This window comes from Megalopta genalis, chromosome 16 (assembly GCF_051020955.1).
Source record: "Megalopta genalis isolate 19385.01 chromosome 16, iyMegGena1_principal, whole genome shotgun sequence".
NCBI lineage: Eukaryota > Metazoa > Arthropoda > Insecta > Hymenoptera > Halictidae > Megalopta > Megalopta genalis.
In genome coordinates, this window is record NC_135028.1 from 1,438,327 (window position 1) to 1,461,041 (window position 22,715).

The 22,715-nt window shown below is 45.5% G+C and overlaps 5 protein-coding genes across 8 annotated transcripts in view; all 5 read right to left on the reverse strand.

Moving 5' to 3' along the window:
- Positions 1 to 22,715, reverse strand: part of LOC117221210 (uncharacterized) — a 136,377-nt gene that overhangs the window by 56,179 nt on the left and 57,483 nt on the right. The window contains exons 7-8 of one of the 4 annotated variants that reach the window (XM_076526930.1): positions 6,526 to 6,672; positions 5,238 to 5,630 (exon numbers count right to left, since the gene is read on the reverse strand). The exons of the other annotated variants lie outside the window; for them this stretch is intronic. Of the exons in view, the coding sequence (XP_076383045.1) occupies positions 5,326 to 5,630; positions 6,526 to 6,672 (452 nt within the window). The 3' untranslated portion in view covers positions 5,238 to 5,325. Of the gene's footprint in view, positions 1 to 5,237; positions 5,631 to 6,525; positions 6,673 to 22,715 lie in introns of those variants that run through there. 4 annotated transcript variants of the gene reach the window in all.
- LOC117224491 (longitudinals lacking protein, isoforms A/B/D/L) lies at positions 7,703 to 10,722 on the reverse strand. The gene is made up of 2 exons (XM_076526952.1): positions 10,589 to 10,722; positions 7,703 to 9,577 (listed from the first exon to the last, which is right to left on the reverse strand). The coding sequence occupies exon 2, from the start codon at positions 9,525 to 9,527 to the stop codon at positions 9,291 to 9,293; it is 237 nt and encodes a 78-aa protein (XP_076383067.1). The 5' UTR covers positions 9,528 to 9,577; positions 10,589 to 10,722; the 3' UTR covers positions 7,703 to 9,290.
- Positions 10,443 to 13,706, reverse strand: LOC117224668 (uncharacterized). The gene is made up of 3 exons (XM_076526933.1): positions 13,366 to 13,706; positions 12,242 to 12,502; positions 10,443 to 10,782 (listed from the first exon to the last, which is right to left on the reverse strand). Exons 1-3 carry the CDS (start codon positions 13,571 to 13,573, stop codon positions 10,508 to 10,510), a joined length of 744 nt encoding a protein of 247 aa, XP_076383048.1. The 5' UTR covers positions 13,574 to 13,706; the 3' UTR covers positions 10,443 to 10,507.
- On the reverse strand, positions 18,178 to 20,210 carry LOC143260670 (zinc finger X-chromosomal protein-like). Its single transcript, XM_076526947.1, has 2 exons — positions 19,669 to 20,210; positions 18,178 to 19,587 (listed from the first exon to the last, which is right to left on the reverse strand). The coding sequence occupies exon 2, from the start codon at positions 19,559 to 19,561 to the stop codon at positions 19,256 to 19,258; it is 306 nt and encodes a 101-aa protein (XP_076383062.1). The 5' UTR covers positions 19,562 to 19,587; positions 19,669 to 20,210; the 3' UTR covers positions 18,178 to 19,255.
- LOC117224486 (uncharacterized) lies at positions 19,827 to 22,352 on the reverse strand. The gene is made up of 2 exons (XM_076526946.1): positions 21,925 to 22,352; positions 19,827 to 20,563 (listed from the first exon to the last, which is right to left on the reverse strand). Exons 1-2 carry the CDS (start codon positions 21,956 to 21,958, stop codon positions 20,232 to 20,234), a joined length of 366 nt encoding a protein of 121 aa, XP_076383061.1. The 5' UTR covers positions 21,959 to 22,352; the 3' UTR covers positions 19,827 to 20,231.

Below are 22,715 nucleotides of genomic sequence, written 5' to 3' on the forward strand. Positions count from 1 at the left end.
AGCCAATGGGCGGAGCTGGGCTCCGCGCGCTCGTTGGATCGACCGCCTCGCGTCGGCAGAGCTCGCTTCTTATTGGCGTCGGCGTTTTTCATGAATGACTCGTGAACGAAGCCGCGGAGAACATTTTTGTAAAGGAAGAAGTTGCTTCAAATGATCTGAGGAATCCACCGTTTCTGGATTGCGAGACATTTTTGGGACACCCTGTAGCGTAGAGAACAAATTGATTATCGATAAAAAAAGATACTGTAAATGCCATTGCAATATTATATCGGTAACTTAATGTTATATTATATTTTGTAAAACTTCATTGTGTTGTGTGTTTTCAATCAAATAAAACCGTGGCACCCAGGGCGAGACGCGCTAAATTTGCGTGGCAGTCAATGGGTTAAAACGCGTCTTTTTGTCTTTTCCCGTCGAGCTGCGGGATATTGTATACGGCGTTCCGGCGTCACTGCGAAGCTACAGTCGTCCGCGAAAGTGGTTCGCACGGAATTCGAAAACGCGATCGCTTGTTTTCAAACTCGATTAAATTACCTGAATGTTTGTTTGTTTGTTTTTCTGATCGGAGTAGACTAGTCTACCCGGAAGATGCGCTAAAATCCCTTTCTTTTTAATTTTGCTGTTACAGTAATGTCTCTCTAATTGACGCTCAGATTGTCCACGAAAGTGGACAATTTGGGGAGAGGAGATACGATTATTCGAGCCCTGCGAAATAAAATAAAAAAAATAAAAACCAGCTGCAGGGCTCGAATAATCGTATCTCCTCTTCCGAAATCGTCCATTTTTTTTCTTTGCACAATCTGAGCGTCGATTAGGGAGAAATTACTGTACTTGAGATGACGTAAAAAAAAAGAATAAGAAACTCTCGTTCTTGAACTTTTCTTAAGCGCGAGCTTGTAACAAAAATTTAAAAGATGCCTTTTCGAATAGCATTTTTTAAATCATTGAAATAGGCTCGGATAAAAAAAGTTGATAAAGAAGCCGAGAGTTTTTTATTTATTTTTGTCATCGCAATAGCGAAATTAAAAAAGAAAAGAAAAGAAGCATTTTGATCGTCGTCCGGTCACGCTGTCGTCGAGCAAAAAGAATTCAAGTCGCTTTGAAAAAAAAGCGATCGCGCTTTTAAAAAGCTGTGCGAGGAACAGTTTCGCGGCCGACTGTACGTCGAACGGCGACAAAAGTGTAGTTAACACAGTTAGAATGGAAACAAATTGCGTTGGTAAACAAATGAAATATATTTATTCGATAAGAATTGCGATGTGGATGATTATATGGGCATGTCACGGTGAACCTTATTGAAGCATGGCAAACAGAAGTAAGGGTTCCCATGGCAATCGTCGCAGAACGTTACAACCTTTTTCGTACGATTTTTTGCAAATTGTCGACCAAATCTCTTCACATTCTCTTCGTAGCATTTTTTGCATTGCCGTCTCGTGTACCGAGTGTTTCCGTCTTTGCTTCGCAATTCGTGACGCACTCTAGGCAAAGAGAGAGACATACAACACACACACGGTCATTTTGTCGTTGAAATCTGTCTGGATTTATAATAATCGTCACGCGGATTTATAATAACCATCAATTCGGATTTACCGGTTTTTCTCAATTTCCGCTCCGCTTTCTCCTTCTTCGCGCGCGTATAAAATAATCCGAGATCCACGTGAACGGAAAGTCGGGTAAATTTCTCTTGGCGGTGAATGTATCAACCACTTCTCGATCGGGCACCGCCAAAATTAATAACCGCCGCATTCTCGATGCCCTGCGCCGCCGCGATGCGCGCGCGCGTCGACGCGGCGCAGAAAAAGCGACGCAACTTTGTGAACGCGTCGAATAATAGGTTAAATAGGGTAAGCGTAGGTATTATATATTGCAATTTCTCAAAAAAAAGCGTACTTTGACAGAGAAAATATTATATAATTTTCTGCCAACAAATTGACGCGAGTTGAGCTGTATATATTATGCTTTAATAATTTAATCAATATGAATTAATTTCTTCTCATAAATATCACGAATAATAAATATAATAAAAATAATAACTTCTCATAAAATATACTATATCTCTGAAAACACAAATTTCATTGCACAACACAATGCAAAGAAACCATAAGTGCGCATATATATATATCACTGCGCTTATATTTCGATTGTGTCAAATACCGCGCCTGTCAAATACTGCGAACGTTTCTGTCACTATGTGTCAAATACTTCGAACAGATTATCACGTGTCAAATATTACGGACATACCGATTGCTGCATTCTCTGCATTTCTGCGTTTCCGAGATATCTGCGCAACAGAGTTTTCCCCGCGAATTTCTTGCAACGCTAACGCCACGTTTTCCTTAGCGCAGCATCATAACCTTACATTTCTCCTTTTCTTTGTATCGCTCGACCGTTCTCTATCACTCCGTCCCTTGCACTTCTCTTCCATCGCACTTTTCCCGATTTTCTTTTAAACGTACACACACAACTACAGTTCCAAAAAATCAAGATTATCTCACTACAGCACTTTACAAAATTAGGTACAGGTACCCTCCACGATCGAGCATATTCGCGCCCCGCACACCGAGAACTGCGCTGCATAGGTAAGGTGCGTAGTTCCGGAAAGCACCGCGCAGTTGTGTACGCACACTGCCGAAAAACGTGTATTCACAATGTTCGAAGATAGATGGCAGTGACGGTGCGCGTCGGTTTTTGATCGAAGCAACGATTATTGTAACGAAGAAGAATAACGCTAAATTCAATTCATTTAAATTGAGTTCATTATTAATTACCAAAATATAAGTGCCTTTCGAATCAACGTCCACGACTGCCGTTACAGGTATTTAAAATTATATTAATTATAAATTATTAAAATAGTATAAGTATTGAATTATAAGAATCAAATAATTAAATTGAAACCGCGATTGCTGTTACTGCGCAGCAATTGTACGTCAATATTATAAAAAAATTACGAGATTCATTTTTAGAAGATCACACGCCATAAAATGTTCGATTTCGTTGTTTCTATAAAACGTCGTAGTATTTGGTGTTATAAACGTCGCACTATTTCCGCAAGCAATACCCGCACTTGCGAGCAATTGTACGTCAATATTAAACGTATAAAAAATTACAAGATTCATTTTCAGAAAATCACACGCTATAAAATATTCGATTTTATTGCTTTTACAAAACGTCACAGTATTCGGGACGTCCGCAATTAATACCCGCACTTACCCTAGGCAATTCGAGATCAAAACAATATCCATTTTCCTCCTGAAACGTTATAGCGAACGCGCGAGAATCCTGCAATCGAGAAGTGGTTAACGTTCTTTTTCTTTTCTTTCTTTTTCGTTTTGTTCAAATCCCAGAAGCAAAAACCACGAGTTCAGGTTATGTTTTTTGATCGGCTAACTAACCTGTCGCCGTTCCCGAGTTTCGAGCCCGCCTGTCGCTGACAATACGGCTGCCCTTGCTGCTGGCCCTGATTCGGCATCCCAGTTAACGGCGAATAGTATACGAAGCCTGGAATCAAAATTACAGAAACGTGAAGAGATTTCCGGCGGGCGGAGGACGGTCGATGAACGCGGAAGGGATCGGACGAATCCGGTTATTCGAGTTATTGGTTAACGGGACGGAACACCTTTCTTTGGATTCGCCCTTCGAACGACCTTCGGGTTTGGGAAATATGACAATGCCTCGGTTAAATGTTTCTCTTTTTTTTATTATACATTCTCCGCTCAGGCTTACACGCACGCACACACGCACACGCGTCCGACGAAGTTCGATTCGAACGAACGTAGCGCCGCGAGAGGTCGCCTCTGTCCGACACAAGCTTGGATCACGTAGTCCAAAACGCCGGCCATTAAGATCGCGAACTGCATTTCGTATCGAACGGACGATCCAGCCGATAATTCGCCCCGATAATTCAAGATCGAAGGGAAACGATAGCACGAACAACGGTCGCTTACAAAACTCTGAAATAATAAATATAATCTTGTTAAATCGGATAGAGATTTGGATACAAATTCGGACTTCGAAGCTCGGCGACAGTTGCTGCGCCATCGAGGAGATCATCCCTGTTGCCGCGACACAGCGGAGTCGATTGCTGTGCCCTCGCTTCGATTTCGGGAACACGAGAGAAGCATAGACAGGTATGAAAAATCGTATTGCAAAATAAAGAAGAAAAAAAAGAAAGTGAAAGGATACAAAATATGCGGCAATTTATTCAGTGATCGGCCCCACTATAACCTTGACATAACCTTGACCATAAGCAGGTCCGCACGGAAGCCTAATTCTTGCGCGCGTAGAATTGCCGATTGGTGGCGACGTCGACGAGAAACACGCGCATGCCGCGGTGCTTGGTCCTGATGTGCCTATACACGTTCGAGATCTCTTTCGAGTGCATTTCGCAGTAGGGACACTTGAACCTGGGCCCCTGGCCGCAGCCATAGCGCACGTGCCGCCGGAGGTTCGTCTCGCGGGTGAACCCGCTCGGGCAGTTCGGGCAGCAGTACTTCTTCGACCTGTTCCGCCACGCGGCGTAGCCCCAGCACGCTGAAACAGAAAACGCAGCGAGATACTTGCGCAGAGTCCCAGGCAGTTCCAGCAACGAGACACAAAGATCGCCGACGACATTGTTCGTGCGTGCAAACTACTACAAAATATCTAGGACCCCGTCCGTCCCCCGGCTGTGTAGACCCTCCTTCGGTAAGTCGCTCGTTAGCGGGAGTTTCCTTCTTTTTTTTCAGTGACGACAACCGTTTAAAACCGAAACGAGAAACGATCGAATTGTTGCTTGAGATCATCTCGATCGCCAGTGATCGTTATTAATCACGAACACAGTTTTCGGTTTACCGACGACCGTTGGAAACGACGGGAATAGCTTTTGGTCGCGATATCAAGAGAGAGGGAGATATAGAGAGAGATAGCGAGAGAGAGGGAGATATAGAGAGAGATAGCGAGGAAGAAAAGGAGAGAGAGGGAGAGAAGGAGAGAGGGGGAGAGATAGAGAGCTCGAGAAGGAGAGAGAGAGAGAGAGGGAAATATAGAGAGAGATAGCGAGGGAGAGAGAGGGAGAGAAGGAGAGAGAGAGAGGGAGAGACAAAGACGCTCTAAATCTCTCTCTCCATCTTCAAGCCCAAAATCGTCCGCGTCTTCGGGTTTCCCGAATAAACAGTCTCGGTCTCCATATTCCTTGCCGAATATAGAAAAAAAGAACCTCGCAGGAATGAGGAAAAACATTGAATTGAATAGACGGGTGATCGGTTTTAAGTACACTTTTAGTCGCAGAATTTCCTAAAGTTGTCTGTACATGCCGCGCGCGCACGTCTGCGCCAATCATCGGTTCGTTCAAAATATCAACTTGTCCGGGATCAGCGGCGCCGCGTCTTTCGGGAAGTAGGTCCTCTGGTTCTCCACGTCGATCGCGAACACGTCGTGCAGCTCGTGGAGCCGTTTCACGTGCTTGTACGTGTCGGACGGATAGCGGGACTTATAGGGACAATAGGGACACTTGTAACGCGGCTCCTTCCCGTTGCAGGCGCTGACTACGTGCCGTTTCAGATGGACTTTCGTGGAGTAATTGTTCGGACAGTTCAAACACTGATACGGTTTCACGTTCCACGGGCAGTAGCTGTACCAATCGGTGTAGTATCCTGGAACAGAATCGGAAAACGGTCGTGTTTCTAAATCGTGAGCAAGCCTCTCTCTTTCTCGGCTACGGATTTTAAAATCGTTTAACTACGCCGACGCACGCTGTGCTGCGTCTTGCTCGCCACGCTTCCTTTTTCGTGATAGAAAGTCGGACTCTGATTATTATTTTGGTTCGGATAGAAAATGTTCGTTTATTTCGTTCGTGCACAGTTCAATTCTTACAAGATGGCGGCCGAGCGACCGCGCGACAAATTATAATTATAATTAATAATTATTATAATTATAATAATTATAATTACATTATAATTATAATTGTAATAATTATAATTACAAGGGTCCGTCGTCGTCGTCGTCGTCGTCGTCGTCGTCGTTTCGACGTCGTAGAACCAAGCGAGCTCGACGCGGCGTCCGAGACCACGGGTTTGGAAATACGCATCTCCCTCTGCGTCGATGTTCGCGAGCCCGCGTAACTTTGGAATCGGCCGTTTTTCCGCTCGAACGGAACCGGATTTTCGGAGCGTTTCTCGCTCGACGCGAGACGGCCGACGCCCTTTTCCCAGTGACGGAGCAATCGTCGGGACCGCGAGAGAGAGAAAAAAGGAGTCGCAGACGCGTCGCGAAGGGTGGATTTCCGTCGAAACGACGACGCGCGGACGAAACGAACGGTTCCTCCGCAACGAAGCCGCGCGAACGTTGCCCCGTCGATTCGACGGATTCGAAACGTACCGAAAGCGGAGGAGGGATCATCTTCACCCGGAAAATCGAAGCGTCCGCCCGGTGGCTTGCGCGCGCGCGCGCATTACAGCTTGTCGGGCTGACCGAATATGTCGACGACGAACACATTGAAATTCGCGTGTTTCTTTCGGATGTGCGAATAAATGTGGGACGTCTTTTTACTTCGTTGATGGCAGTACGGGCATTGAAAGCGCGGCTCCTGCATGCATTCGTACTTCAAGTGCCTGGTCAGGCTCGGCTGTTGGCCAAAGCCGCTCGGGCAGTTCGGACACGGGAACTTCTTTCCGATTCGACGGACGTTGTTGATACCTAGAAGGAGAAAAAGTCGGCGTTATTCGTAAAACGAAACGATGCGGGGCTGTGTGTCGGGGCAGCGTGCCTACCCCCCTACCCCTCTCGCCACAGGCATTTCCATCGAGCTTTAATTTCCGCTCGGGCGCGCGCGGGGAGGGTATCGTTTCTTTCTAATTCGCGCTCGGATTGCGCTATTGAACCCTTTCATTTACTTTAGGGCGTAATTAATAACTTAATATTTATCGAATAAAATATATCAAAATTTTTTATTCTCTTATTTTTTGTTATTTTCCGAATAAAAAAAGTTTAATACGTCTCGTTCGATAAATATTGAGTTGATTGTCCCGAAAATAAATGAAAGGCACAGTAATTGGACAGCCCACAGTAATTGGTCAGCCCACAGTAACAGGCTCCGCAACCCTAAATTGGTTCCAACATTCAACGGAACCCCATTGAACGTTCAAGTAGAAGTGATTTCTCCCTAAAATTCGCGCTCAGATCGCGCCATTGAACCCTTCGGTCCCCTTTCGAGCATAATTAACTTAACATTCATCGATCAAGACGTATTAAAATTGTTTATTCATTTATATCGTTCGATTCCACAAATTAAAAAAACAGTTTAATACGTCTCGTATCTCGTGATTAACTTAAAGTCAATTACGCCCGAAAATAATAAAACCAAAGGCACGGTAATCGGCCAGCCCACACAGTAACCGGCTCCGCAACCCTGAATTGGCTCCGAACATTTAATGGACTGAGCACAAATTGGAAAACGTTCTTTCAACTGTGCCATCGATATTTGCCGCTGCTTTTTGCGAAAATATCGGCTACGGAAATTCGATGTTCCTTTTGCGATCGATGCTCTTCTTAGCATCGTCAGCTTCTGTTCAACGTCGCCCATTGCTAGTTCGAACCCCGACGAAGCCCGGAGGACACGGAACAGTGCGGTACACGCGTGAGCGATGCACGGTTTTTTCATCGTTAGGAAGGAAAAACCGATGCTAGATGCGATGTCGTTGGGTTTCCTCGGATTTGAAACGATGAGTCTCGGTTCGTAAATTTGCTTTAATTAGGTACATACATCGTGAAAAAGAAGGGTTCGCCTTGTGTGTCGGGACGTCCGTTCCTTGACGATTCCGAGAAGAAGAAGAAGAAGGTGAATCGGGGTTGGCAGGGTCGTGTATTTTGTACAGGATGATTGTGTTTGTTATTTAAAAAAAAAAACAAAGAAGTCGAAACTGTTGTGTCTCGAATAACGATCTTATTCTTCGAACAAAAATCCAGAGCTCTGTATCTCTCTACACTGCATTGTCCTCTTCGCGGAGCTTGCGACTCGCTTAACTCGACGATCTCAAATTGTTTGCAAACCGTTTGCGAGATTAAACGAACGAAGTTGCACGGTTAATTAGAAGGCAGATGATCTCGCGTTGTGGATTTTCTGAGAATTCTCATCATCTCATCGTCGACGCGGATTTATTGTTAAAGGTCAATTAGTAGTCGGACGTGGACGTTTCAAATTAGAATATGTTAGAAAGATATGCAGGAAAGGAAATTAAATTGTAATTTCTGTAATTAATATATTACGTAATTGTATTTTCTGTAATTAATATATTATTATTATATTACGAATTAGAAAATACTTAGGTGATTAGATTGCATTAATTTCGAATTAAGTTGTAGTCGAGTTAAGATTACGAATCGCGGTGTTATTGAATTAAAGCAATATATATATATATATATATATATATATATATTATATTCCAATTGCATTGTATTTGAATTACATTGTATTTCAATTGCAAGAAAGCAATTCCAATTGCATCGTATTTGAATTGCATTCTATTTAAATTGCACTGTATTTCAATTACATTGTATTTAAATTGCAATGTATTTAAATTGCACTCTATTTCAATTACATTGTATTTCAATTGCACTGTACTTGAATTGCATTGTATTTAACTTGCAATGTATTTCAATTACATTGTATTTAAATTGCACTGTACTTGAATTGCATTTTATTTGAATTACACTTGTGATTAAAATAATTAACAATCGAATGAACTGAAGCAATAAATTCTCCCCAATCGTCCTTCAGCTTGTGAACGAAGATAGCCATTTTTGGAAGGAAAGATACTACTTTTCAAAGCACTCCTTACTTTTGACCCATGAAGCCGAAATAATCGTATCTCCTCTTCAAAAATCGTCCACTTCTGTCCCTCCAAGCCGAGGAATAATTATAGAAAATTCAATTCTTCTCTAGACAACCTACACATGGATCCACAATTTTCCATATCAAACAACCTCACCCCAAAAACCTCCCGAACAAATCAAAATCAACGTCTCACTTTCAAGCAAATATCTTCGACTTCATCTTCGTTCGTTCACCACCCTAAATCCTCCCTAAACAGTGCAGAATCGCGCGAGGCCGCCGAGAATTCGGCCGACGTTCGCTCGCGTTTCGAGCAGAGATGGTTCGCAAACCGGCTCGAGATCGTCGAATCAAGCAAACTCTCCTCGGCAAAACTCGGTCCGCCCGAGCCTCGAGGAAGCTGAAAATCTCGAAGAAAATCGTTTCCGTATTTGAACCGCCCAGCGACGACGACGATGAAGACGCGTGCTAGGAAGAAAGCTCATCATCGGACGACCTTCCACGACTGGAACACGTCGATCACGTAGACGTCGTGGTTCTTGTGCTTCACCCTGATGTGCTTCCTAATGTCCGTCTTCACCTTGCACATGTAATCGCAATAAGGGCACTTGAATCGGGGCTTCTGGCCGCACTGGTAGCGCAGGTGGCTGGTCAGGTTCCTCTTCCAAGCGAACACGCTGCGGCAGTTCGGGTTCGGGCAGGCGTACGTGCTCGGTTTCATGAACCAGTTGGTCCGACGGTGGCCCAGCCTCTGCAGGGACCCTTTGTACCCTGCAAAAGAACGGGTCGTTCGCGATCAGTCGTCCTCCAGGCAGCTGTGCTCGCATCATCGCGCGCGCAGAATTCGCGATCTCGCTCGCGTCGATCGACGCCGATCATATTTCGCGAAATATATATTTTAATAGAAAGGTTCGAATATTTTCTTCCAAAATCGGCGTCGATGTTAATAGTATAATAATAGTGCAATATTTTATAGAATATATTTTATAATAATATAATATTAATATCATGTCAATATAATAACATTATTATTATTTTATAATAATATAATATTAATATAATATTAACCCTTTGAACTCGAGCGATGACTCTGAGGCACCATTAAAATTGTTACATCATATTTCAAGATAATTTTTATATTATAAAAGTTTAGATGTAAAAAATTGCAATTGTAAAATGCACTTTGTCATGAAAAATGGAAATACCATAAGTGAGAAAAATTAATTTAGATTTACAGTTGAAATGGCTTCGAGTGCAAAGGGTTAATATAATAATATTATTAATATAATATTAATATATTAATAATATCATTATAATATTAATATTATAATAATATCAATATAATATTAATATAATGTCAATATAATAATAATATCAACATAATATTAACATAACGTCAACATAACAATAACATTAATATAATATTATATAAAATATATTTTACAAAACACATTTCAAAATAACATTAAAACATAATTTTTCCATAAATCGGCGTCGATCGACGCTCGTTTTTCTCAGGCCGTTCGATCGATAGATCCTTCGATCCATCGATCCTTGAATCGACGAGGACACACACACATACACATACACACATACAACACACGGCAATAGATTGAATCGTCGGACGCTTAACGTGTTCGAGAGAAAATGTCATCTTTATTCCGGGTTTAAAAAATACAAGTGATCCGGCGGCGAAGTTGATCAGGATAGGAAGAGATCGACGACGTAGAGAGCGAAGCCCGGATGCTTCCTGATGATATGCTTGTTCACGTCCCCCTTTACCTTGCACCGATACTCGCAGTACGGGCACTTGAACCGCGGCTGGAGTCCGCACTCGTATCTGAGGTGCCTGTTCAGGTTCCCCTTCCAACTGAACGACTTGGCGCAATTCGGGTTCGGGCAGACGTACACGTTCTCGTGCGGCCGTCTCGCCGGCATCCCGATCTTGCTAAACGGCCACAGCTTCTGGAAGGAGCCTGGAACAGAACCAACAGAGACCAGGTTTTCTCGTGGCGATCGATCGGTCGCGCCGCATCCGCCATTTTCTTTTCACGCGATATAATCGTGTCCGCGGTTCGGCCGGCCGGTGTGGATGCGCGCGCCGAAAGTTAACGCGCGAGAAACCACCCCGCGACTGACTCGTGGCGGCCTCGTTCGAACGTTCCTCGTACTTTATTTTTTGATCCTTTCGTTACACAGCCGCGGAAGCGAAATCCGCGCGGATAACAACGCGCTTAGCCTAGTTTGCCACCGTTTCGCGGTGAATAAGAGGGAAAACGTGTCTCGCAGGGATTTTTTGTCGAAAGGTTTCACAGGCACGTGTGTGGAATTGTTGTGTTCTGCGGGGGTTGTTTCAGGCTCGCGGTGCGAGGCGAACGGCATTGGTGATTTGTCGTTAGGAGACGATTTTAGAAAAGAGACGAGAGCGCGGCGATTATGAACGTTGACGACGCTTTTTTTTAAAAGGGACATGGTAATTTCTTGAATAATTGGAGCTCTCAGATTGCGCGCAAAATTAAGGCAATTTGGGGAGAGGAGATGCGATTTTTATAGTTACCGATCACCGAGATTTGTTTTATTGTTTACTGATTGTCAAGAATGATCGTAAATTATATAATAATTAATAGAAATATTAATATTTATAATTAGTAAATACTATAATTATTAATATTTATAATCACTCAATATTATAAGTATTAATATTTGTAATTATTAAATACTATAATTATTAAAAATTATAACTATTGAGTACTATAATTATTAATATTTATAATTATTAATATTTACAATTATTACATACCATAATTATTAATATTTATAGTAATTAAATACTATAATTACTAAATATTATAATTATTAATATCATCGATATTAATACAATCAATACAAAATTACATACAATTACATAATCGGTACCTGTAAAAACGAGACGCAATGCTCGATTATAATCGCATCTCTCCGCGCAGTCTGATCGCGAATTAGGCTAAAAATATCCGCGCATCGGACACCAATAAGGCGGCCATATTGTAATTCCGCGGATTTAATCTCACCTCGTTATCATCTCGCTTCCTTATAATTATTAAACACTATAATCATTAATATTTACAATTATCAATATTAGTAATTATCGCGAGCGCGACAGCCTGAAACCACCCTTCGCGTTCAACCCTCCGCGCGCTCGTAAAAAAATCAATCACAAATATCGTCTGGTCGAAGCACCCGCTTCCCGTCTCGCAAATTCCCGATCGCAGTCGCAGACGACGAGAAGTCGAGCCGCCCCTGTTCCCGCTTCAGAAAAACGCGCGGAGGGTTGCGATACCAACGACAAGACAACGCATCAAACGACGAAGAAGAATAAACATCTGTAAAAGTTCGCCCGCGACGAACGTACTCGTCTCGCCCGCCCTCCAGGATTAGCCGACAGATTAGCCTAACTGTTGTAAACGTAGATATTGCAGTCTTTGTGGACCCGTTTGATGTGCCTGATCACGTTCGCCTTCCATTTGCCACGGTAGTCGCAGTAAGGGCAATTGAACTTCGGCTCTTTGCCGCACTCGTTCCTCAGGTGCCTCTTCAGGGTGCACTTCCAGACGAACACGCTCGGACAGTTCGGGCACGGGAACTTCTTGTGCGAGATGTCGACTAACCGGCGGACACGCAGCTTCTTGTAACGGGCGCTGGTGATGTACAACGGATCTGGAAGCAGAACGAAGACCGTCGGTATATTACACGGTGCGTCTGTGGCCCCGTCGCCGCGGCGTCGCCGACGACACGGAATTAACACCGGCGTGTGAAACTCTGTCGTCCGCTGTTCGGCCCGCGGGGAAACCGAGCGGGAAATATCACCTCGTCCCTAAAATAACCGGTCGAAAGGGCGGTCCCTTCCGAAAGGATCACGTAATCGGCGGCACAGAGCGACGTGGAGGTGGAAGAAAAGTGTCGAGAGGCACCCTTATCGTCGCGCGATTAATTTCGCCCTCGGGGGAAAGAACTCCGCGCCTATGGGGGATGCGAGTTTGCGGCGCCGTGAGGCGTCGGGACCCAACAAGAAGCGTGACACGGTGCGATTATGCGAGGGTTAAGCGGTTCGTGAGACCTCCGGCCGGGCTGCAGCGTGAGTTCCCGTGAGCCACCGGTGCGTACGCGCGTCCCAGAGAGGGTTGTGTTAGTGAATGCGAGGACAAGGCACCCCTCCGGAGTGTTCCGGCTGGTTCGGCCGTGGCGAAGACAATTAGTCGCTGGTATGGAACAGTTTCTAACATCGTTTATTGCACATTCAGATCGTATAATGAGGAAGGAGGCCGCGGCGGTACATTGGCGGAACGTCGCGCGTTAAGACGCCCCTGAGAGAGTGACCCGGCCATCGGACAATGGGGCCGCCTCCTCCGAGGCGGCTGAGACCGTGGATAGGATGATGATATCGGTTCGACGGAAAGCGGATCAACGTACAACGTGTTAGCGACGAGCACACACACACAACAACACCGTGGGAGAGAAGAGTGCGGAGGGGGAGAACGCGGGGACCGGCTTCGGCACGGGCCGCGTGGATCGTCATTGACCGTGGATCGTTCGCCGCCGCTGCTGGATCATTGTCTCGGAGGTGCGGGCGCCGAGCGAGACGAGCTGAAATAGAGGACACGCTGGGGACCGTCCCGAGGACTTCACTTCGGCTTGTTCACGCAGTGCCTGACGACGTCCATGGCGAACACCTCGCGCTTCTTGTGCGTCGTACGGACGTGTCTGTAGACGTTGCTGCGGAGCTTGCATCGGTACCAGCAGTAAGGACACTTGAACCGAGGATTCTGGCCGCAGGCGTACAACAGGTGTCTGCTCAGGCTGTTCTTCCGCTTGAAGGTGCGGTCACAGGTCGGGCAAGGGTGGCTACCGACGCTGAACGGCCGGACTTGGTGCAGCAGCTCGCCGACCGGGTTCCCTGGAATAGACAGAACAGAATGTCCATGGTTAGTAGGACCTTCGAACGATCGTCTCTCTGAGGCGACGGGAAACGAGGAGAGGACGTGCGACCCTCCCGAGTTTCGATTCGGACCTGAAGCACCTGACATTCCTGCGAACCTGTGACATCCAGCTTGAGCCGCGGCGGAGATGACACGGGTACGCGTACCGCGAGGATCGAGAACGATTTCGATGCTCGATCGAGAGCGCCGAGGACTGGTGTTTCTTATCTAATTCGAGATGGGATTGATTGGGGATAAGGATCGTCGGTTTGGGAAGAGAAGTTTAATGATTGTCAACGAGTCGAGGTGCAAGGTTGTGTCGAGGATATGCCTAGGTTATGTCAACGTTATAACCTTCTTTTTCTTTGGGAAAGATTAGCTTTTTTTAAGGTGCTAAATCCCAAAGAAAGTTTTAAATTCCCGGGAAGATCTGAATCCCGAGGAAAGTTCTAAATCCCCAAACAGTTCTAAATCTCGAAAAAGTACTAAATGCCAAGGAAATTGTAAATCCCTAAGAAAGTTCTGGATCCCCCAAAAGTTCTAAATCCCAAGGAAAGTTCTAAATCCGAAAGAAAACTTCTAAATCCCTAAGAAAGTTCTAAATCCCAAAGAATATCTTAAATCCCGAAGAACGTTCTAAATCCCGAAGAAAGTTCTAAATCCCAACGAAAGTTCTAAATCCCAAGGAAAGTTCTAAATCCCAAAGAAAGTTCTAAATCCCAAAGAAAGTACTAAATCCCAAAGAAAGTTCTAAACCTCTAAAAACCTTAACATAACCTTGATTATATCATGGTTATATTATAATATAATATTATAAATATATATATATATATATATATATATATATATATATATATATATAAATATAAAAATATAATCTTCATATAACCTTGATATAACATTGTCATAACCTCGGTATAACCTTCTGTCCCATTTATATCGCATCACCGATGCATCGATCTTTCGTGGATCGAAACTCGCGTCGACAATAATGAAACCGCTGCTTTGGGAGAGGGGGGGGGGCGGGCGGCAAGTTGTAATCGAACGAAGAAGGCTGCAGTAATCAGGGGGGCGTGAGAACTTCTTGTAGGACGACAGGAAGCCGACCGTGTCTCCGTCGAGGTAAAATTCGACGCCTGGAAAAGAAGAAAAAAACACTTTGGTGAAACCGTGATAGATCTCGCTTCGATCCTCTGGTCCCTCGTCTGCCCAAAACCGACGACACATGTCGGCTCCGCTCGTGGGCGCGCGTCCAAAATCGCGTCCACTGGATAACAAACGCCGCGTGGAAACGACAAAAGATACGCGGCGATACGTTTTCGCCTATTAATACCGAACGAAAAAAAGAAAACGGATTTTCAAATGAAATTGATCTCGAAAGATCTCGATTCAGAATCGACGTGTTTCGTATTCGCTGCGAAATTAATCCGCGGATCGGACGTCTGCGCGTTGAAACAGAATCGAGTCTTGACATAACCTCGACGAAAATTGCTTTAGTTCATTTCACGAGCATAATTGACTTTACAATTCATCGAATAAAAAATATAATATAATATATAATAATATATATTATATAATATTATATTTTTTAAAATTATATAATATATTATATAATTTTTTTAAATTATATTATAAAATTATATTATATAATTTTATATTTATTAAAATTATATAATATATAATAATATTAAATTTTCTTATTCCGTTATTTCCTTTATTTCCGAATGAACAATTTAATATGCCCGATTCAACGGACGCGAAGTTAATTGCGCCCGCGAGTGAACCGAGGGCACAGTATCTGGTCGGCCCGCAGAGTGACCGGCTCCGCCGTTCCTCCATTTTCCTTAATTTCGCATCGAGAAACAAAAGAAACGAAACGCGCCGATGGAATTTCGTGGAATGACGACAAAGACGAGGGTGTACTTTCTCTGGCTTTTTATTAAAATCTCGTTGAAGTACAGAGGGGCGGGGAGGGGGGAGCGGGGGTGGGCCGTCAGTTGTTGCCGGTGTCGATGCAACAAACGTCGCAGCCCTTGTGTTTCCGGCGCACGTGCCTGTAAACGTCGGACGTGTAACGCGAGCAGTACTCGCAAACCGGGCATTTGAAGCGGCGATTGTGCCGGCACTCGTACCGCAGGTGCTTGATCAGGGAACCGCAATGAGTGAAAGAGCTTCCGCAGGAGTTCGTGCAGCTGAAGTTCCCTCTGTTCGAAGTCGCTTCAGTCCACAGCTGAATTCTCCTAGAGTCGCGCGCACTTTGCGACGTTTCGACGCCTGCAAAAGAAGATCAACGGTCTGAACAGGGGCGTATCATCTGCGGGCGCTGATCATATTCGCAACACTTTCTCTTTCTAACAAGATCGGGGTGGGGTGGGGGTGGGACGGACTAAAAACTGGGACACACGATCAGCTTCGGGCGAGACGGACAGTCTGACAGAACACAGTAACAGCAAAACTGATCTCTTTATTAACAGTCTTCCGGGACGAGTACAATCCGGGGGGTGGAGGAGGGGGGCGGAGACGGCGGATTGCCGATCGTCTCGCGACAAAATTAATCGGTCGCTCGGGAAACAATAAATTACGTGGAACCGCTAAAAACAAGTCGCAATGCTTCGAGGCTACGGGACCGCGATCTCTCTCTCTCTCCCCCTCCAGGTGTACAAGGTTCGTTCCGTGGAGGGGAGAAGTTTTCTCTTGCGCGTACAGTCGGACACTAAAGCTCTCGTACACCTTTTAAAACGTGATAACTGTTTTAAAAGTCAACTGAATGACGAGAATTTTTTTTGGTGATGGAGGGACTAGTCTAGTAGACGTCCAGTAGTCTTCCTTTTTTAATTTTGCTGTTACAATAATTTCTCCCTAATTCGCGCTCTCAGATTGCGCATGGAAATGGAGATTCGGGAAGAGGAGATACGATTGTTCGAGCCTTCCGAGAATTACAGGGAAATTACTGTGCGTCCAATGACAAAAGAATAAAAATCCCTCGTTTTTTAACTCTTTTTTTTATCTAAGCTTGAACACTTTTAAAACGTAGATCTCGGTGACTTGTATGCAAAAAAATATGTTGCAACAAATCAAAGATCGCAGTTTTGTCACGATTTTGACCATAAAGCCACCATAGAGGCGTCTTTCAACGCCTGCGACTCGACTCTGGGTTATTCATTATTTATAACAAGGCGCCGCGAAAATGTCTCGCAGTATGAAAATGCAAGGTCCCGAGATCATTCTAAGCAACTTTTTCCTCAGCGAAAATGCAATCCTAGGCTTCGTTCGCGAGTTATCAGCGAAAAACGTGGACCAATCGAAGAGCGATCGCGGCCGGCGCCCCGCCCTCGCGACCAATGCCGCGTCGCGCCAGCCGTCTGACGCAGCGGCGAGGGCGTGACGCCACAGCCGTGCTCATCGTTTTTCGCTAATAACTCGTGAACGGTACCTCGTAGAAAATTTTTGTAAAGGACAAAGTTGCTTCAAATCACCTCAGGAACCCAAGGTTAATTTCAGGATTACAAGACAATTTCAGTACACCTTGTGTATAGATAAAAAAAGTTAAAAAACGATTGTTTCTAATTCTTCCATTCATTCCAAGCAGCAGCAAAATTAAAAAGAAAAAGCTTTCAGCCATCGTCTAACAATCTTCGTCACCTGAAAATAAAGTCAAGTAATTTAGCTCGGTTTTCAAATAATTATCGCGTTTTAAACGTTCTAAGTGTTCGAATACTTTCATGAGTCACTGTACAGCTCGATAATGTTCGCTCGCGTCGAACAGAGAGAGAATCGCGTGACCGGGGTTTTTTATTCAGTCCTTCCGCGATCACGATTAGGTGTGCTCCTCCCGAGTAGTTTTCAGGATGTCGATCGCGTACACCTCGCAGTCCTTGTGCCGTCTCCGGACGTGCTCGTAGACGTTGGCCGACTTCTTGCAACGGTACTCGCAGTGGGGGCACTTGAACCGTGGCTCCTGGCCGCACTCGTAGGTCAGGTGCCGGTTCAGCGAGTACTTCTGGCTGTAAGCACAGGTGCAATTCGGACACGGGAACTTCTTCTGCCTAAAGCTACTCTCTAAGCTACGGAGCGGTGACTGGGGCCAAAGTTTCCCGATCGTTTGGACGTGGCTGCCTCCGATACCGATGTTGAACCCGAACACGGCGAACGGGACCGTATCTGGAACGAAACGGGGTCTGGCTGATTGTCGGGTTTTTTACATTTGGCTGGCGCGCTTCACAACGATCTACGTGTGGCCGAACCGAGAGTCCCAACTGATCCCCCGGGCAACACAACGACGAATCATCACTAAATTCGGCTTCGAACGGACAAGCGACGATTGATCACGTGGGGATAACAATACGTTCGGGGGGGAGGGGGGTGGTAACTCCCGTCGGAGATGCGTGTTCGTTGTCGAATTGATCGACGACGGAATCGAAAAGACTCGCAATGTTTTTTATTCAAGACACGTTTAATAACAAAATATCATCTGGATTACATATCCGGTATATAAATTAATCGTCCTAGAACAAACTCGTATATTCGTTAGACGCAGCCGATAAACGTTGTTGTTGCGTATTCGGCGATTACAGTTCGCCGAACGACGGCGCCGCGAAGGCGACTTCGAGGAACAGAGATGCATATGTCCGTCGTCGACCCTTTGCGCTCGAGACACCGTGAAAATTAACTTAAAAAAGAAACTGTTGCACGAGTCACACGGGACCAAATTGCACATAGATAAAATCTATACGCTCTATCGAATAAAATGGGGACACCGTGAGCGAGACAAATTCATTCGGATGCACAGTTAAATTGGCTTCGAGTGCAAAGGGTTAACTCACCCTTGCGAGTCAACATGAATTAGTGTTGCATTGCACTCATAGCGAGAGGAATACGAGCAAAAGGAAGAGGAGCTTTGGCCGATTGTCGTTGGGCTGCGGATCTTCGTACGAGATACAAAATTAGCTTTTATTTGACCCTTTCATTTAACCATTTGCCCTGCGATTTGGGTTTCGAGAGTTATTAGCTACTAATAAAACAATTAAATGACGGAAAACACGTATACATAGGCTCTTATTTTTGGCTCGATTTTTTGACCACGTCTCTCAGACGTGATAACCATTTCTGGCTCGACCTTTTGTCCACGTTTTTGAAACGTGATAACCATTTCGCTCGATTCTTCGACCACGTCTCTCAGACGTGATAATCGTATCTGACCCGATATATCTACCACGTCTCTCAGACGCGACAATCAATTCCAACCCGATTTCTCGACGCGATAATCACTTCTGACCCGATATCTTCACCACGTCTCCCATACGTGACAACCATATCGCGAACGGTGCAACAACGATCTCAAATCCCTCAAATATCATCACAATTTCGCATCGAACCCTCGCGAATCCTCGAAATCCGCAGTCCAGCGATTCATTCGGTCCAAACGAAGTTATCGCATCATTTCGCTCTACGAAGACGGCATCATCGCTGTTCCCCTCGTGTCCAAAATGCCCGCCTACGAGGCCCACTGCTGCTGGCACTCCTGCTCGCCCCTCACGTCCAGCACGAACACCCTCTGGCCAGGGTGCATCCTGCGCACGTGCGACCGCACGTTCGACGAGTGCCTCGTCCGGTACGAGCAGTAAGGACAGTTGAACCTGGGCAGCTGTCCGCACTGGAACTTCAGATGATTGTACAAATTGTTCCTACGCGTGAAAACGTTACCGCACTTGTGACAAGGATAACTCCTCCTCAGCTCGTTGTTCCGTGCGTGATCGTAGTCGCAACGTTGCCCGCCGCCGTAACACGGTGTCGCGTCCATCGCCGCCGTTGACCGGTGCTGCGCACCTGCGAACAAAAAGGTCGACAGAATAATTCTCGCTGCCGGTGCACGGCGAACCTCTTTAGGGCGGCCCGACGACAACTTACGCGGCCGGCGACCGCGGTGTACGATCGTGCAGCTTTCCGCCGGCGGATTCGTAATCGGAGTGGAGGGGGAATCGGGCAGCGTGTCCGGCCCGTGGAACAACAACGGCGGCGGGAGAGAGGTGGGCTGACAAACGGGGAGAAAGCAAGATGACGTGTGATTTACTTTTCAGTGAGGATAAGTAAACGTTTCTTTTCGTTCTTACAGTCTATAAGAAGCGCCGTCTGGCGGCTGCGTGATTTTGCGTACAGTTTAGTCCATAAACACTAAAGAGACGTGTGGCGCCAGGATGCAGAAGGATGCGCGCGCGTCGGGGACCATCGCGAGAAATCGGCCGACTCGGTCGGTCGCGTCGAGCTCGACTCCAGCGAGAGTGGGGGTACGCTCGCTCGAGCGTCGTCGGCGGCGTTCGCGAGAGTGGGGGAACGCGCTCGCTCGGGCGTCTTCGGCAGCCTCCGCGAAAGTGGGCGGACGCTCGCTCGCGCGTCCCCGCCCACGAGTCCGTCCGTCCGTCAATCGATCTTCGCGCCGCGGCGGCTCGCGGGGCGCGCGTGCGCGGCTCGGTTTAGGAGGTCTGCGGTATCTCCGCCTTGCTCACGTCCACCACGTAAACCGTGTTCCCAGGATGGATCCTGCGAACGTGGGCGCGCACGTTCGACGGATGCCTCGTCCTGTACACGCAGTAGGGACAATTGAACCGCGGCGACTGGCCGCACTCGAACTTCAAATGATACTGGAGATTGTATTTCCGGCTAAACACGCTGCGACAGTTCCCGCAGGGAAATCTCTGCGGCTGCTGGTGGTGGTGGTCCTTCGTCGCCGGGACGGACCGCCGCTGCGGATATTGCACCCAATACGTGTTCTTCATCCTGTGGGGCACCACTAGGTACGACGGCTCTGAAAAAACAGAAGTCGGGCCGTTCAATCGTTTGGACGTGTACGGGGACACACGTTTACGGTGATGCGAGGAGAACGGGCCCGGATGCTTGCCGCGGGACCCGTGCGAGATACGGGCGGCGCGATGGTATATCTCCGGTTCGATCGAAGAGAGATCGTTCGGGTGACGCGTGTGTCTGGAAACTCGAAGGGAACTCCCAGGCAAAAGGGCGGCTTCGTTGGTGTATCGTTGCTTCGTGCGAACTTTTAAACGTGTTTTTAAGGCGACGCCAAGAAGGAAAATCAGATTCGCTGGTACGGCGATTTCTTCTTCATTCGAGCTCAAATGTGGAGTAGTTTGGAAGAGGAGGCGCGATTGTTCGAGCCTCGCGGAGCGTTTTTTATAACTTACTGATTGCCAACGATTGTAAAGATCGTAAATTATATAATAATTAATTTAATTATTGATATTTATGATTAGTAAAATATTTATATGATAATTAAATATTAATATTATGTTGTATTATTAATATTATTATATAAATTATATAATATATATATTATATAGTATATATTTTATTATTATTATTACTATATTATATAATATTATTAACATTACATTATAATTACATATATAATAATTAAATACTAATATAATATATTGTAGTTATATATATTATAATTAAATATTAACACTAGATTTACAGAAATCATTCAAAAACTAATATAAAACAGCTGTTTTTTTATGCTCCGTAAATCTAGTGTTAATATAATATATTACAATTATATATATATATTTTTATAATTAAATATTAATATAATTAATATCAAATTATATATAATTATATAATCGATAACCATTAAAGCGAGACGCAAAGCTCGAATGATCATTTAATTGCTACATATTTAATTACTCTGCAAATATTTTTATTAATTATAAATATTAATAACTGTACTAATTATCATATAATTTACGATTTTTATCATTATCGACAATCGTTAAGCTATAAAAACGAGCCGCTCGAATAATCCTGTCCTCCTCTTCCTAAATTATTCAACATTTTCTGCGCACCTTGAGCGCGAATTAGGTAGAAATCACCGTACAACCTCGTAAAAAGCGAATCCAACGGAAAAAATATGCATTCTCACATTGCGCCGTCTTCCTGTCTGGGAGCGTACGCACAATCATCGCGTCTCCGATGATTCTCGACCGTTCGCGGAACGACGTCGATCGCAGAAAACGAGTCCGCGATCTCGCAACAATTCTGTGAACAACAACAAAAAATCACAATTCGACAAGCTTGCAATCGGGCTGTTCTCTCTCGCGCGGGACGTAAACTCTCTCTCTCCCTCTCTCTTTAGGATCACCGGTATAGACAAACCTGCACAGTGCACACAATTCTTCCCCCTATGCATGCAAATCACGCGGCAGCTAACATAGGCATAAATATAGGAGAGAGACGTGGAAACGAAAAACGAAGGAGAGGAGTCGATTGTGGGGGAGTGGGAGGGGGGAAAGGACGCGAACCTTTCGCCAAAGAAAGCCGACGTCCCGTACGGCGAGCTCGCTTCGAAGCGAGCGTCGGCTCGGAGCCTCGGTTTCTCTGGCTGGAAGAGGTGGGTGGGGGCGCTGGACAAGTGTCGGGAGCATGCACGCGGGACAATAGTAGAAACGAGAAATTCACAGGAAGAGCTTTTTCGTTTTATTCACGGTTCGTGTTCTCTGTATTTCACGCCGCATAATACATCGTCTCTCTCTCTCTCTCTCTCTCTCTCTCTCTCTCCTTCTTTCTCTCGCCTCCTCTCTCTGTCGTTACGACTGGGCGACGGTCATCAGATCGATGACGTAGACCTCTTTATCGGGATGCTTCCTGCGCACGTGGGCCCTAACGTTCGACGTGTGCTTCGTCCTGTAAGGGCAATACGGACAGTTGAATCGCGGCGACTGTCCGCAAGCGTACTTCAAATGGTGCTGGAGATTGTAGCGCCAGTTGAACGATCTGCCGCACTTCGGGCAGATGTGCTGGAGGGGGGGCCGCGGCCGGGCCGGGTTACGGACCGCCGCGCCACGGCTCCATCCGTAACCGTCGACGTAATTCGGTAGCTTCTCTGGAAAATGGAGACGAGCTTACGGTTAATTCCCATGGATCCTGTTTGTCGTTCCGATTATCGG